Source organism: Marmota flaviventris, chromosome 9, assembly GCF_047511675.1.
Source record: "Marmota flaviventris isolate mMarFla1 chromosome 9, mMarFla1.hap1, whole genome shotgun sequence".
Taxonomy (NCBI): domain Eukaryota; kingdom Metazoa; phylum Chordata; class Mammalia; order Rodentia; family Sciuridae; genus Marmota; species Marmota flaviventris.
In genome coordinates, this window is record NC_092506.1 from 74,152,898 (window position 1) to 74,165,145 (window position 12,248).

The window sequence follows — 12,248 nt, forward strand, 5'->3', positions numbered from 1 at the left end:
TTTCCCTTCCTTCTGACTCTACCACCAGATCCTCTATTAAATAAGATACTTGACTTTTCATGGTGTTTTCCAATTAGGAGCTAAAGACCCTTGAAGATTCCTAATTTATTTTTTCATTTTTATGATAAAAAGTGAATATAAGCACATTCTGGATCATTGGGATGGCCATCTCATATTAAGTACTATATCTGGATTTCAGATTATGTGCTCTTCTTTGGCCCCAGGAGTTACCACTTATTATTATGTGAAAAGAAATATGCTAATAAGAAGGGAGGGACATAAAGAGAATCCCTAAAAGATGTATTAGGTCAAGTAAAAGTCAGATATTATAATGATATAGGGTGATCAAAATAGATGTGGAAGGGAGTGTACCTCACAGATCATGAGAGTGTTAGACACACAGAGAACTCAAAGATGCTCACATCTAAGCATTGGTACCCCCATGACACTGAAAGTAGTCAAAGAATCTGTACCAATTTAATTTTATAGTTCTGGAAGATAATTTTTATATTTGATTTTGGTTTTATTGTTTTTAACAGATCACCAGCCTGTGGTTTGTTTTGGTTTTATTCTCAAGTTGTTCAAAAGCTGAAATAAGTTTATATCTTTTTACGTCTATATGGTATAGGAATGGTTTTAGAAGAAAATTTAAGCGAAGACTAGAGAAATCTAAGAAAAATTTGTCCTTAAAATGGTGGATAATATTGATTTCTCTTATACTTGAGAAACACCACACAATAATGTGTTCCAGGCTTTCTTATTTAAAATCAATTGCAAACACAAACACATCAGGTATGTCAATAACCCCTTGTTGTCCAATAGTATGTTAGGCCCTCCCATTCTGAGAGCAGGCTTTGACAGGAAAAAGGAAAGCTAAGTGGCTTGATAGAAAGAAATGTGGCCTCGGTGCAAATTTTTGTCGTATCATTCAATAGCTGTGTGACTTAGAGCAAGTCATTAAACCTCTCCAAACCTCCAGCCCTTATTGTAAGTTAGCAGTAATCTCTGTACTCTCTAAGCCACAAAGGGCTGTATGTGAAGCTGAAGCACAGGAGGTGAATAGCAAGGCTCCAGCATTTGTTCCTTAAATGGAGGTCACCATTTAAGGTCGCCTGTGGCAAGGAAAAGCCCGAGGAACCCTCTGCTCTCCCCAGCTGTGGACTCCTTGGCCTGACTCAGGAAAGCAGGCCCACTGTGCGATTCCACCAACTGGTACCCTGGTGCCCCGCCCAAAGTAGCCAGCTGGGGAGAGGGGATAGTGTCGGGGGCTCACCAGCCAGTGAGCAATTCAGAAATTGCCTAGTCCCTGCTGTGCTCCGGACACACGCACTGAACTAAGTGGGTGTTGCAGGGGATGCAAGGCATTGGTGGTCCTGCGAACTGGAATGCAAGTTTCTGTTCTTTGTAGACACTTGAGACACTGGGTAAAGCGGAAAGGAATTCAGTCATCACTTTAAAGCGCTCAAAATGTATGTGGGTGGTGAGCGCATAGGTTTTGAGCCAATTCAAATTTGCCTAGGGACACCCCATGCACCATGTGTATAACTATTTTTAGTTCCAGGTAAGAGGGGAGCTCCCTTGGGGAACACCTTGTCTTTAAGAGCTGGCAGCGGACTCAGGGCCACGAACAACTTCAGAAGGCTGAGCCCCAGCCCGGGGTGCCCGTAGTTCAAAGGGTGAAGGCGCACGGTCCTGGCCAGAGCCGGCGCTAGCTGGCGCCGAGAAGCCCGGACTGGTCAGTGCTGCTGCGCGGGGGCCCACCTGCGCTGGGCCGCTGGGCAACAATCAGACTCGGAGGAGCATTCCTGCCCTGGCCGGGGACGGGCGACGCCGGGAGGGGGGCGCGGCCGTGCGGTGGGGCGGGCTGCTGCAGCGCGGCTTCCCCGAGGCCGAAGGCGGGGCGGGCGGGCCTCGAGAGGCGCGGGGGGCGGAACCGCCCGCTGCCGGCGCTGTTCTCCGGCTCGCTAACACTCGGTCGCGACGCGGGGCAAGCATGGGAGCCGCGCGCGCCCTCTCCGCGCCCACACCTGTCTGAGCGGCTCTGAGAGCCGCGGCCCTGGCGGGCTGCTCCGCACGGGTGAGTGAGGGCGCGGGCTGGGGTCGTGCGCCCGGGCGCCGGGGGACCTAGAAGCCTGGAGGAGCGGGACAAAGGGCCGGGTGCGCGCAAGGTGGGGTAAGTATGGGCTGCTGGGGGCATCGGGGACCTCGTTCGGGCCGCTGCGCGGGCTCGAGCGCTAGGACACGGTCCTGAAGGAGTTCCAGGAAAACCCAGGAGCTGCAGAACGTTTGGATTCACGTAGTGTCACTTATGAAGCAAGTGGGGGAAAGAAGGTATTGAAACGATCTTGGGTGCAGGGTCCTGGCTGGGAGTTGAGGTGAAGCAGGCTCTGACAAACTCACCTCCTGTCGGGGCGATGGCAGCACCGCCACCACTGCCACTTGTTTTCCATGAGTTTTGCTTTTACTGTATGTGATTCCATCACGTTCGGAGCATTAATTTTTAACACTAGACACGTGATTGTGAACACACCTTAGCAAGCAAGAAAAAAGATCAGCAAACATAGGTTAGGGAATAGGCTCCTTTCTCTGTTGGCTGCCCTGATGGCCCTGTGCTTCCTGCAGGGTGCTAAACCTAGAAACTGCTGTTTGAACTATCAACAGTTTGAAGCAAGTATTTCTTCTTCTGCCTTTAGGCATTCATCACAAGTTGTTAACTTTTAAATAAATGGATTTTTTTAGAGCTTTAAAAAAACTTTTAAAAGGAGAAAGAGATCAAACAACACCATCATTCCCCTCCAGGATACAAATTGTGTTTGTTTTCAAGTGGTCTCATGAGAATTCAGCTGATAAAAATCCCTTTTTATTGCCCATTGGGTTACACCCAGGAGAATTCAGAAACAGTCTGTAGCTAGTGGAAAGCTCCAGGTTATTCGGGATCAGGATTAAATTGGGTTTGCTTCTCTGAGCTCCTGTAACTGAGGGCTCCTTGATTGCTCCTTAGGAACAGAGAGGCCAATGCTAGAATTGTCTCCACATGGCCCTGTGGAAAGAGTTGAGTTTATAGTTGAAGTCTGTTGTGGCCAAAATCCCTAAGGCAAATTAGTATCAGGATATTTGTTGCACATTGTTTCAAGATCCTACTTGAGCAGGAGAGCATTTAAAACAAGAAGTCTTTCAAGAAGTCTTTTAGGAGGGTGATTGGAGGTTGAATGTGAAGAAGGAACTTAGAAAATGCCACAGAAGCCACTACATGGATTTCTGAAAGTGTGATCATATGCAAACCATCTACATATGAATACATCCTTTACTTGTCTTTTTCCCATCTAAATAAAGTCAAGAGATAACTTGTCATGCTTCCTGTGCCTGAACTAGGAAGGAAGCATTTTTCCGAGGTAACTAATATGGATCTTGTTTTTGTAATACTGACAACTATTCAGGTAGATGGTGAATGTAGGTGCCTTTTCTGCCTGTAGCGTAAGTGCCAAAGGCCCATTAGTGTGTCTGAGAACATTGTTAGCCCCAGTCTGCAGTCTTTAATAGTCTCAGGTTCGCCTGTACATCTCTCTCAGAGATCCTTTAATGAACCAGGCTTTATTCATGCATAACTCTCACCGACTCTGGGGAATTTGTTTCTCATGGCCTCACCATTGACAGTTTTATGCACTCTGTTTTTTGTTCTGCTGCCAGGTTTGTACCGGGATCGCTAGGGTAGTTCATTTTGCCTAAAATCTGATAGAGAAGTTAAATTTGGTTCAATCACAAAAATTGTGTTTAGAGTTGCTGGACTTGTAATTTCCCTTTATGAGACCATAATTCTTAAAACATTATGTGATTAGGTGTGTTTTCCTTTAAAAGGGTCTATGATTCAGGAAAATGAGAGCAAGGCTGGTTACAGAGTATTCACAGAACTTTGTTGTCTAAGCATTTGCTTTAGGAATTATCATGGTTTCACTGTTCAGTATTCCTAGCCCTAGTTCCATGGAAGTCATCCCTCTGAATGGTATCCCAAATTAGCATCTTTCACACTTTCCTACTGTTTCTTTAAGTCATTTATAGGGCATCACCGGAATTCAGATGTTGTACAACAGACAATGATGACCCAAGGATCCGGTTTTCCCTCCCTCGCAGCACTTGTTTGCAATAGGAGTTAAATCATTCTCACAAACGCTGGCCCCCTTGAGGAGACCTCTGTTGTTGCAGTTTTGAAGACTAAAGTGCAGAAGGAGATGGCAGTCACAGTGCCATTCTCCAAAGAGACTGTTGCTTGCACATTTAATAATGTGCAGAGTCCCTCTACCATACAATTAATGGACTCATGAATGGCAACATACTCCTAAAGTATAAACACTTTGAGACTCTGGAGAGGGAGACAGTTGCTCATGTTGTATGACTGAGCATGGAATGTGTAACCCCCTTGTGAGTCAGATACCCAGAGTTGGGAAAGGAATATTGTTTCTGTATTACTAAGCACAGTGAAAAACAGTATTTGCTTACCTTAATTTTCCTTTTTGCTTTGCCATTTAGGTGAAGTGATACACAAAAATAGTTGGGAACTTTAAAAGATAATTTATGTGTATAAGAAAGACTTATTCTTAAAAATGGACTGTTGTGGACCTAAATTTTCTTAATCCAGATATAGATATAATGAGAATAAGATTCAGAAATCTTCATTTCTTTTTTAAGGTATGAGTTTTCCAGACAACACTACAAAGACAAGGTTGATCCATTTGTAGACATGGAAGAGAATGTAAAGTTTTGTAATCCATTTGTTACCTTTCCAGTTATGGGGATAGGAATGTTTTTATTGCATCTGTTTAAATCCTGGGGTGTCTATTTTAAACAAATTTCAGTGGACTTACACAGACTTACCTAGAGTTTATAAAAATGGAAATATTGTCTCTGGGGAAATTACTATTATCAAATGAGTTGAGAAATTATTGCAAAGCTATCCACCTGATTTTAAAGGACCACAGTTACCATTGGCTGTGTTGTTAATGGGAATGAGCCAGGGTAGGGTTTTTATGACTCAGAAAAAAATTCCTTCCCACTCTGCCCCATAATGGACAATAGGGATGTTCCCCTCACACGCCCAGCCACTTAGTTCCACTCCCTTCTTGAAAGCCAACCTCTGCTGGAGTCCCTTGTTTCTTTGGTAGATGACCAGGGCAATCTTATCTCCCAATTAGGTAAGAGAGAACAAGATAAATTTCCCTTTTCCTTTTCCCCTACACCTCCAGCCTTGGTAATTCAAGAGTAAACATCCCTGAGCAGTAAATGACAGTGCAGACACTGTTTATAAACAACATTGTCTTTAACCTGAATATTTTTGATCCTGGAAACTTAAAAACTAGAGAATCATGGACCTATGAAGACCAGGTAAAGAAGCATTTGTTTAAGGTGATATTCAGGACAGTTTCTAAACCACCCTACTTAAGCATTTTTTAAAGAAATAAGCAACTTAGAAACCTTGTAACTTTAATACAGAGTATCAATTTAAACCTACTTGAAGACTTGAGCACACACAGCTCTGTTTTTCAATTTCTGATCAGGCATTTAAAAACCTAATAAATTCAGAATAATTTGATTTGCATTAGTTTCCAGAAGTCTGCATGAGTTTCTAAATCTGAATTGAAGTTTTAAAACAAAACTTTCATAACTTTAAGGAAGACAGAAGGCTGTCAGAACAAGATCTTATCACAAATAAGTATAATTCAGTAATAATATAGAAAACTTATAAGCAATATTTCAAACTAACAGATGCTAGTGCTTTTGAAGTATCTGAAAAGTTGATTCCGAGAGGTTCAAGTTTATCCCTGCTCTGTTGGTTTAGTGGTCTTTGTTTCCATAGATAGCTTACTTCTCCTTCACTCCTGGCTAAATGACCAGAATTTAAGTTGTAAGGACTCTGAATCTGTAATATTCTATCATACAGTAGACTGTTTAGCATTCTCTAATAACATTCTGTGATTTGTAAATGATCCCAAAAGTTCTTGGCACATAGTCATCTAACATTTTGCCAAAGAATAAACTTGATCCTCTATATTGAGGGGCTGGAATGAGGTTAGGGAGAGGGCCTAGCTAACTTCCCAGAGCTCACACCCCCAAGAAAAGACTGTTTTACTGCTCTATACTCTGTATCTCTCATGAACTGGTTCCTAAAAATATTGTTTCTTTTTGAAACACAGACAAAGAAAAAAATATGCCATGGTGGCACTTGTGAAATGGGGCATGCTTTAAGGTCTTTGAAAGTATTTTTTAAATAAACAGGGATTTACTGTACAGGCAAAGTACTTGGAAAATTGAAATTAGAGTTAATTTTGCCTGAGAGAAGGAATAATTCATCAGTTAAGGTTTCTGGATGGATTTTTAAAGTGTGTTTCTATTAGTTTCAGACTTTTTCCTGCCATTCTCTTCCTGACACCCTATCCAACAGACTTCTTCAATTTTTTGATAAATGGATAAAGCTCCAGACAGATGCACTGGAACAGTGGGTGTTGGTGCAGTCCATGATTCAAGTTTCATACTCCCAGGATCCAATTAAATACAAATTTCACATTTGGGATTTGAAGATCCATGCTCCAGATGATAGTGTGAGCATATTATAACTGTCATGTTCTTTATGCACATTGAAATGTTATGTACAACTTATGATAATACACAGTGTAATGCTATCTCCTCTCCTGCTCTCTCCCCCAAGAGTCATATTTTTTAAAAATAGGAACACTGGGGTTGGGGCTGTAGCGCAGTAGTAGAGTGCTTGCCTTGCATGTGTGAGGCACTGGATTTGATCCTCAACACCACATAAAAATAAATAAATAAAGATATTGTGTTCATCTACAACTAAAAAATATTAAAAAAAAAAGAAAAGAAACAGGAACACTTGGCAGCTTGGACCTCTGGATGCAGTGTTTCCTTTCTTAAGATAAGCTGAAGTAAACCTTGGTGTAACTGCTCCATGTTAGCAGAACTAACATTCTCCACATTAGTCAAAGGGAGGAGGGGATGGTGTGTTGGGGCCCAAGACACTATGCATGATTCCTTTTAGTACATGTCACACTTGGCAGGGATTCCCGTGTAAGTGGGGCATTTAGTCACCTAGCAGCAACTTACATAGAGGAAGGGCTCTTCAAGCCCAGATGAGCCTGAGAGCTGGGTCCTTAACCAGTAAATGGGTGGGAATAATCAGACACAGAGGCTGATCTGTCCCACAGATTTCCCAAAGGGTTGTCATTAGTACACCTATCCCCATTGCCAAGTTCCCCTCTGGGAGGAGGACTCAGGATGGTATCAGCATACCCTCCCTAGTACCCCAGCAAACATACACGTGTGTGTGTGTGTGTGCATCCCATGATTTCAAGAACTTAAAAAATAATTAAATTCATTTCTCCTCACAAAAGGGTCTAGAGACCCTTCCAGCAGTGTTTCAGGGAATTAGGAGATCCCAAAGAATTTGCCTTTTCAGGACTTCATTCCTTTCCTTTCCCATCCCTATTTTCCCTGACAGAAATGGAATTCAAGAGATAGAGGCAAGAAAAAAGATCCCAGAGGTGGGTGGAGCACACACATATTTTAGAAATACAGCATGTGAATATTGGGAATGTGGATTGGCAAGCTCAGCTGGACTAGATTGGGTCAATGGGATTTTCCAGTTTTTATGTAAAAGCAAGCACAAGGCACCCAAAGCTGCCATAACTCTGTACCCTCAAAGAGGAAGAGGGTGAGAATAAGGGAGTCATTTATTCCTGTTCTTGCTGTGATCCACTAGCAACTTGAGACTTTTTTCTCCTATTCTTGGATGCTTTATTTTGAATGAATTACCCTACTTGCTGAGTCAGCCCAACCAGAAGATTCAGAGCCAGTCAGAGCCAATTTATGCTTAAGCATTTATGAAAGTACTTCCAATCTTCTTTTTTGCTGTCATTTTTCTTGGGGGATTACTAATTCTGGGTCTTTAAACATACCTTTCCATGATAAAATCCAAACTGTTTTGTTTAGTACACACAACTTTTCTCATCCATCTCTTGTCTGCTGCCATTACCACCTCCTCTTCTCCACCCTTGCTGAGCTAAGTATAATTGCTGAAATGACTCAGTGTTACATATTTTGGTGCTCTTGCCCAGACTGTGTTCCAAGTCTTACATTATCAAACTTCTTTTCAACTTCAGTGTCCATCTCAAGCATCCCCTACCCTGGCATGCCTCTCTTATTCTCACGTCTGACTTTATGCCCTTAGTCTGAGTAATCACATCATCTATATACATCTCTGTCATTAGAAGTCAGCATGCATCATTCAAAAAAATTATTTTCTGAACCACACCATTCCTTTGATTTTCCATTAACACAAGCATTCACTCAATAAATCATTGCTGGGTGCTAGCATAAGCCCAAGTGCAAGGCATTTACTCTAGCTATGAATGCAAACACAAACACCTGAAAAAAATAACCAGGAGTAGCAGTCATAAGATATACTTCATGCAATATTAGAGCTTTAGATATTTGACATAGATCCTGTTAGTGTACAACATAATCCAAAGGAAAAGGGAATATTTTGTTTGTTAATGACCTGGTTTCTCAGGAACTAAACATGTAGTAGTAAATATTCTAAGTTCAAAGCAAAAAAAACAACAACAACAACAACAAAAAAAACCAACTTCTCATACCATCTTTCAAATGTACCCATCATTTAGAAGCAATAGAATTCCTAATAAGTAACACTGTGGAACTCTCCCTCCTTGATGCCTTGGTCACTCAGTAAGTTATACAGTTTAGATTTATCCTCTACATGAGCAAGTGTTCCTGAAAAATTTCCAGTTGCTTATTATAAATGAGAATAAACAGGTAGAAGGACAGAAAGGGAGAGAACCAGGATGGTAGGACAGGACAGTGTTTAGAATCAAATACAAAGAAAACTAAGAATCACATGGAAATTGAGGCTGGTCAGCCATTCATCTGGGACTAATGACTATAGGCATGCCGCCCTGCAATGTACCATCAAAGGGACATCTTAAATCAGAGGGAATGACCACCCAATCTTATTTGGAATACATAGCCACTGTAATATTACCAAGGTCAAGTCCTTGCATTGTAAGTAAGACTGTTATCCAAGGATTCCTTTCCACACCCTGATTCCTAAGTTCACAGACTTAGAAATAATGACAGGTATGCTGCAAGCTTTGTCAGTCTGCAATAAATGAATGTTCAGCCCTTACTTTCCTGACCTACTTGTCTTCTTCATTTCTACAGAATTGTGCTCAGCATGGCGGAGATTCCAGGGCTTCTCTTCCTTCTCCTCCTGCTCTGTGTTGTTGGGCAGGTGAGTCCCTATGGTGCCTTCTGGAAACCCACTTGGCCTGCTTACCGCCTCCCTGTAGTCTTGCCCCAGTCTACCCTCAACTTAGCCAAGCCAGACTTTGGGGCTGAAGCCAAATTGGAAGTGTCCTCCTCATGTGGACCCCAGTGTCACAAGGGAACACCTCTGCCCACATATGAAGAGGCCAAACAATACCTGTCTTATGAGACACTCTATTCCAATGGCAGCCGCACAGAGACTCAGGTGGGCATTTACATCCTCAGCAATGGCAGAGGTGGAGCTCAACACCAAGACTCTGAGTCTTCAGGAAAGTCTCGGAGGAAGCGGCAGATTTATGGCTATGACAGCAGGTTCAGCATTTTTGGGAAGGACTTCCTACTTAACTACCCTTTCTCAACATCAGTGAAGTTATCTACAGGCTGCACTGGCACTCTGGTAGCAGAGAAACATGTCCTCACAGCTGCCCACTGCATACATGATGGGAAAACCTATGTGAAAGGAACGCAGAAACTTCGAGTGGGCTTCCTGAAGCCCAAGTTTAAAGATGGCGGTCGAGGGGCCAACAGCTCCAGCTCAGCCTTGCCTGAGAAGATGAAATTTCAGTGGATCCGGGTAAAACGCACCCATGTGCCCAAGGGTTGGATCAAAGGCAATGCCAATGACATTGGCATGGATTATGACTACGCCCTCTTGGAACTCAAAAAACCCCACAAGAGAAAGTTCATGAAGATTGGGGTGAGCCCTCCTGCTAAACAGCTGCCAGGGGGAAGAATTCACTTCTCTGGTTATGACAATGATCGACCTGGCAATTTGGTGTACCGCTTCTGTGATGTCAAAGATGAGACCTATGACCTGCTTTACCAGCAGTGTGACGCTCAGCCTGGGGCCAGTGGATCAGGGGTCTATGTGAGGATGTGGAAGAGACAGCAGCAAAAGTGGGAGAGAAAAATTATTGGCATCTTTTCAGGGCACCAGTGGGTGGACATGAATGGTTCTCCACAGGATTTTAATGTGGCTGTTAGAATCACCCCTCTCAAATATGCTCAGATTTGCTACTGGATTAAAGGAAACTACCTGGACTGTAGGGAGGGGTGATACAGTGCTCCCTCCTGGCAGCACTTAATAGTTTTCATGTACTCATTGTAGGAGAGGCCAAATTTTATCATTGGCTCACGCATGCACATACACATGTGTCTGTGTGTGTGTAATGTGTCATGTAACATCCTTTACCTAATTTCTTAAAATTGCAGGATGACTGGCTTTATTATTTGAAAACTGGTTTGTGTATCATATCACTTAAGAAGTTTGAAAGCATACTTTTGCATAGAAGTAAAAATCAATACTGATGTTTGGGGCAATAGGAAATATTTGACAATTAAGTTAATCATTCACTTTTTTTTTTAGAACATTGGCTTTTATTTCATCTGAACTTGTTTCAAAGGTTTATATTAAATATGTGGCATATAGGAGATATGAATTCTTGTGTGTGTATGTATTTTCTTCGGAGATTTATATCTTTATATTTTAAAAATTCTTGATTATTAAAGCTTCCAGATGGTAGTATGTCCATCACATATAACTCTTAGGAATTTCACAATACTTCTTAGGCAGTTATAATATTTTGGATTTGGAGGCATTCTCATGTTAGTCCTTGAACAGTAAAATAAATAATTTATTGGCTCTGTTAATATACATGTTCAACTACATCTAACAATAAACTGGCACCCCAAGCTACTTTTAGTTTTGAAAATGGTTTCTCTTCCAAAGACTGTCACTCTACTTTGTGGGAAGTCTTTGCTTATGGTTCTGCCAGTTTTGTAGTCAAGCTCGTTTATCCAATGATCACTTAGCAGATTTCACTCACATTTCTAGAGCTAGTTGTTTTGCAAAGACTATAATCAGGGTCTAATTAGAGCAGGCTGTATTGCCTCTCTACTCACAGTTGTGGTCGGAATAAAAACAATCATAGCATTTTGCCCCTGGAGTGTAGCATGTCTCATGTTTTATCATTTGGATGGAGTAATTTAAAATGAATTAAATTCCAGAGAACAATGGATGCATTGCTCGGCAGATGTCACAACAGAATAACCACTTGTTTGAAGCCTGGCACAGTCACATAGCCTAATCAAAATTTATTTCTGCATAGTTTTCAATGTGCTTTTGGAGAGTTGTGTACTTGTTCAATCTGGAAACTTTTCTGTCTTGTTGTAATTACTTTATAGTAAAAATACTTGTCATTTGCTCTAAGAAAAACCAGTGTGACTTTTTCTTCCCCTGGCTTTAAAAGGATCCCTGTTGGTGGAATGTTCTGGACTGGAGGCTTGTGTAGTCAGGGACAATAATAAAAATGAAAATTGAGAGAATATAAAATGTCTCAGAATCATGCACTCCAATAAATGTTTTACAAATACAATAATTGTAGTATCTAAAGAAAGGAGTTTGATTTATTCTATTTTAATTTTTTGGTCATTGGCCTAAGAGCTTCTTTCTAAGTATATCAATGGAGAAAAAAGCAATTGGAATACGAGGCAGATGTTTACTTTGCCCGCACCCTACTAATATCAACCTGCATCATGGCAGCGAGGACATGGAAACAGCACTGGTGACTTAAACCTCCTGGTGGTTTGTGGCAATAGAGCTTTTTGAAGGGGTAATCCAAGGCACTCAAAACGTGTACACCACACACTTTCTTCAAGTCACATAAGAAATACTATGCATAGCAAGGAGATGCAGGGCCGCCAGCAATCTTCTGAGTTCCAGTACAATTTGCTTTGGAACCTAACAAGAATCTCACGCCTGAGGAAGGAGAGAGGTCTCCATTTCTGTGTCTGGTATTTTGGGGTTTTTGTTTGCTTTGCTTTTGCTTGGTGAGAAAAAAAAGATTTTTTTTATAGATGCTCCTTTTGTAAAGCTCTTTGATATCTTGATTTCTTACAAA

At 41.7% G+C, this 12,248-nt stretch overlaps 1 protein-coding gene across 4 annotated transcripts; it reads left to right on the forward strand.

Annotated features, from left to right (window-relative positions):
* Positions 1-1,968: 1,968 nt before the first annotated feature.
* Prss23 (serine protease 23) lies at positions 1,969-11,680 on the forward strand. 4 transcript variants are annotated; one of them, XM_071616583.1, is made up of 3 exons: positions 1,969-2,173; positions 6,387-6,590; positions 9,244-11,680. In XM_071616583.1, exons 2-3 carry the CDS (start codon positions 6,574-6,576, stop codon positions 10,403-10,405), a joined length of 1,179 nt encoding a protein of 392 aa, XP_071472684.1. In that variant the 5' UTR covers positions 1,969-2,173; positions 6,387-6,573; the 3' UTR covers positions 10,406-11,680. The 4 variants fall into 4 exon arrangements, with proteins under 4 accessions (XP_071472684.1, XP_071472685.1, XP_027798573.1 ...); XM_071616584.1 differs by having other exon boundaries at positions 1,969-2,077; XM_027942772.2 differs by lacking the exon at positions 6,387-6,590.
* The last annotated feature ends 568 nt before the right edge of the window (positions 11,681-12,248 follow it).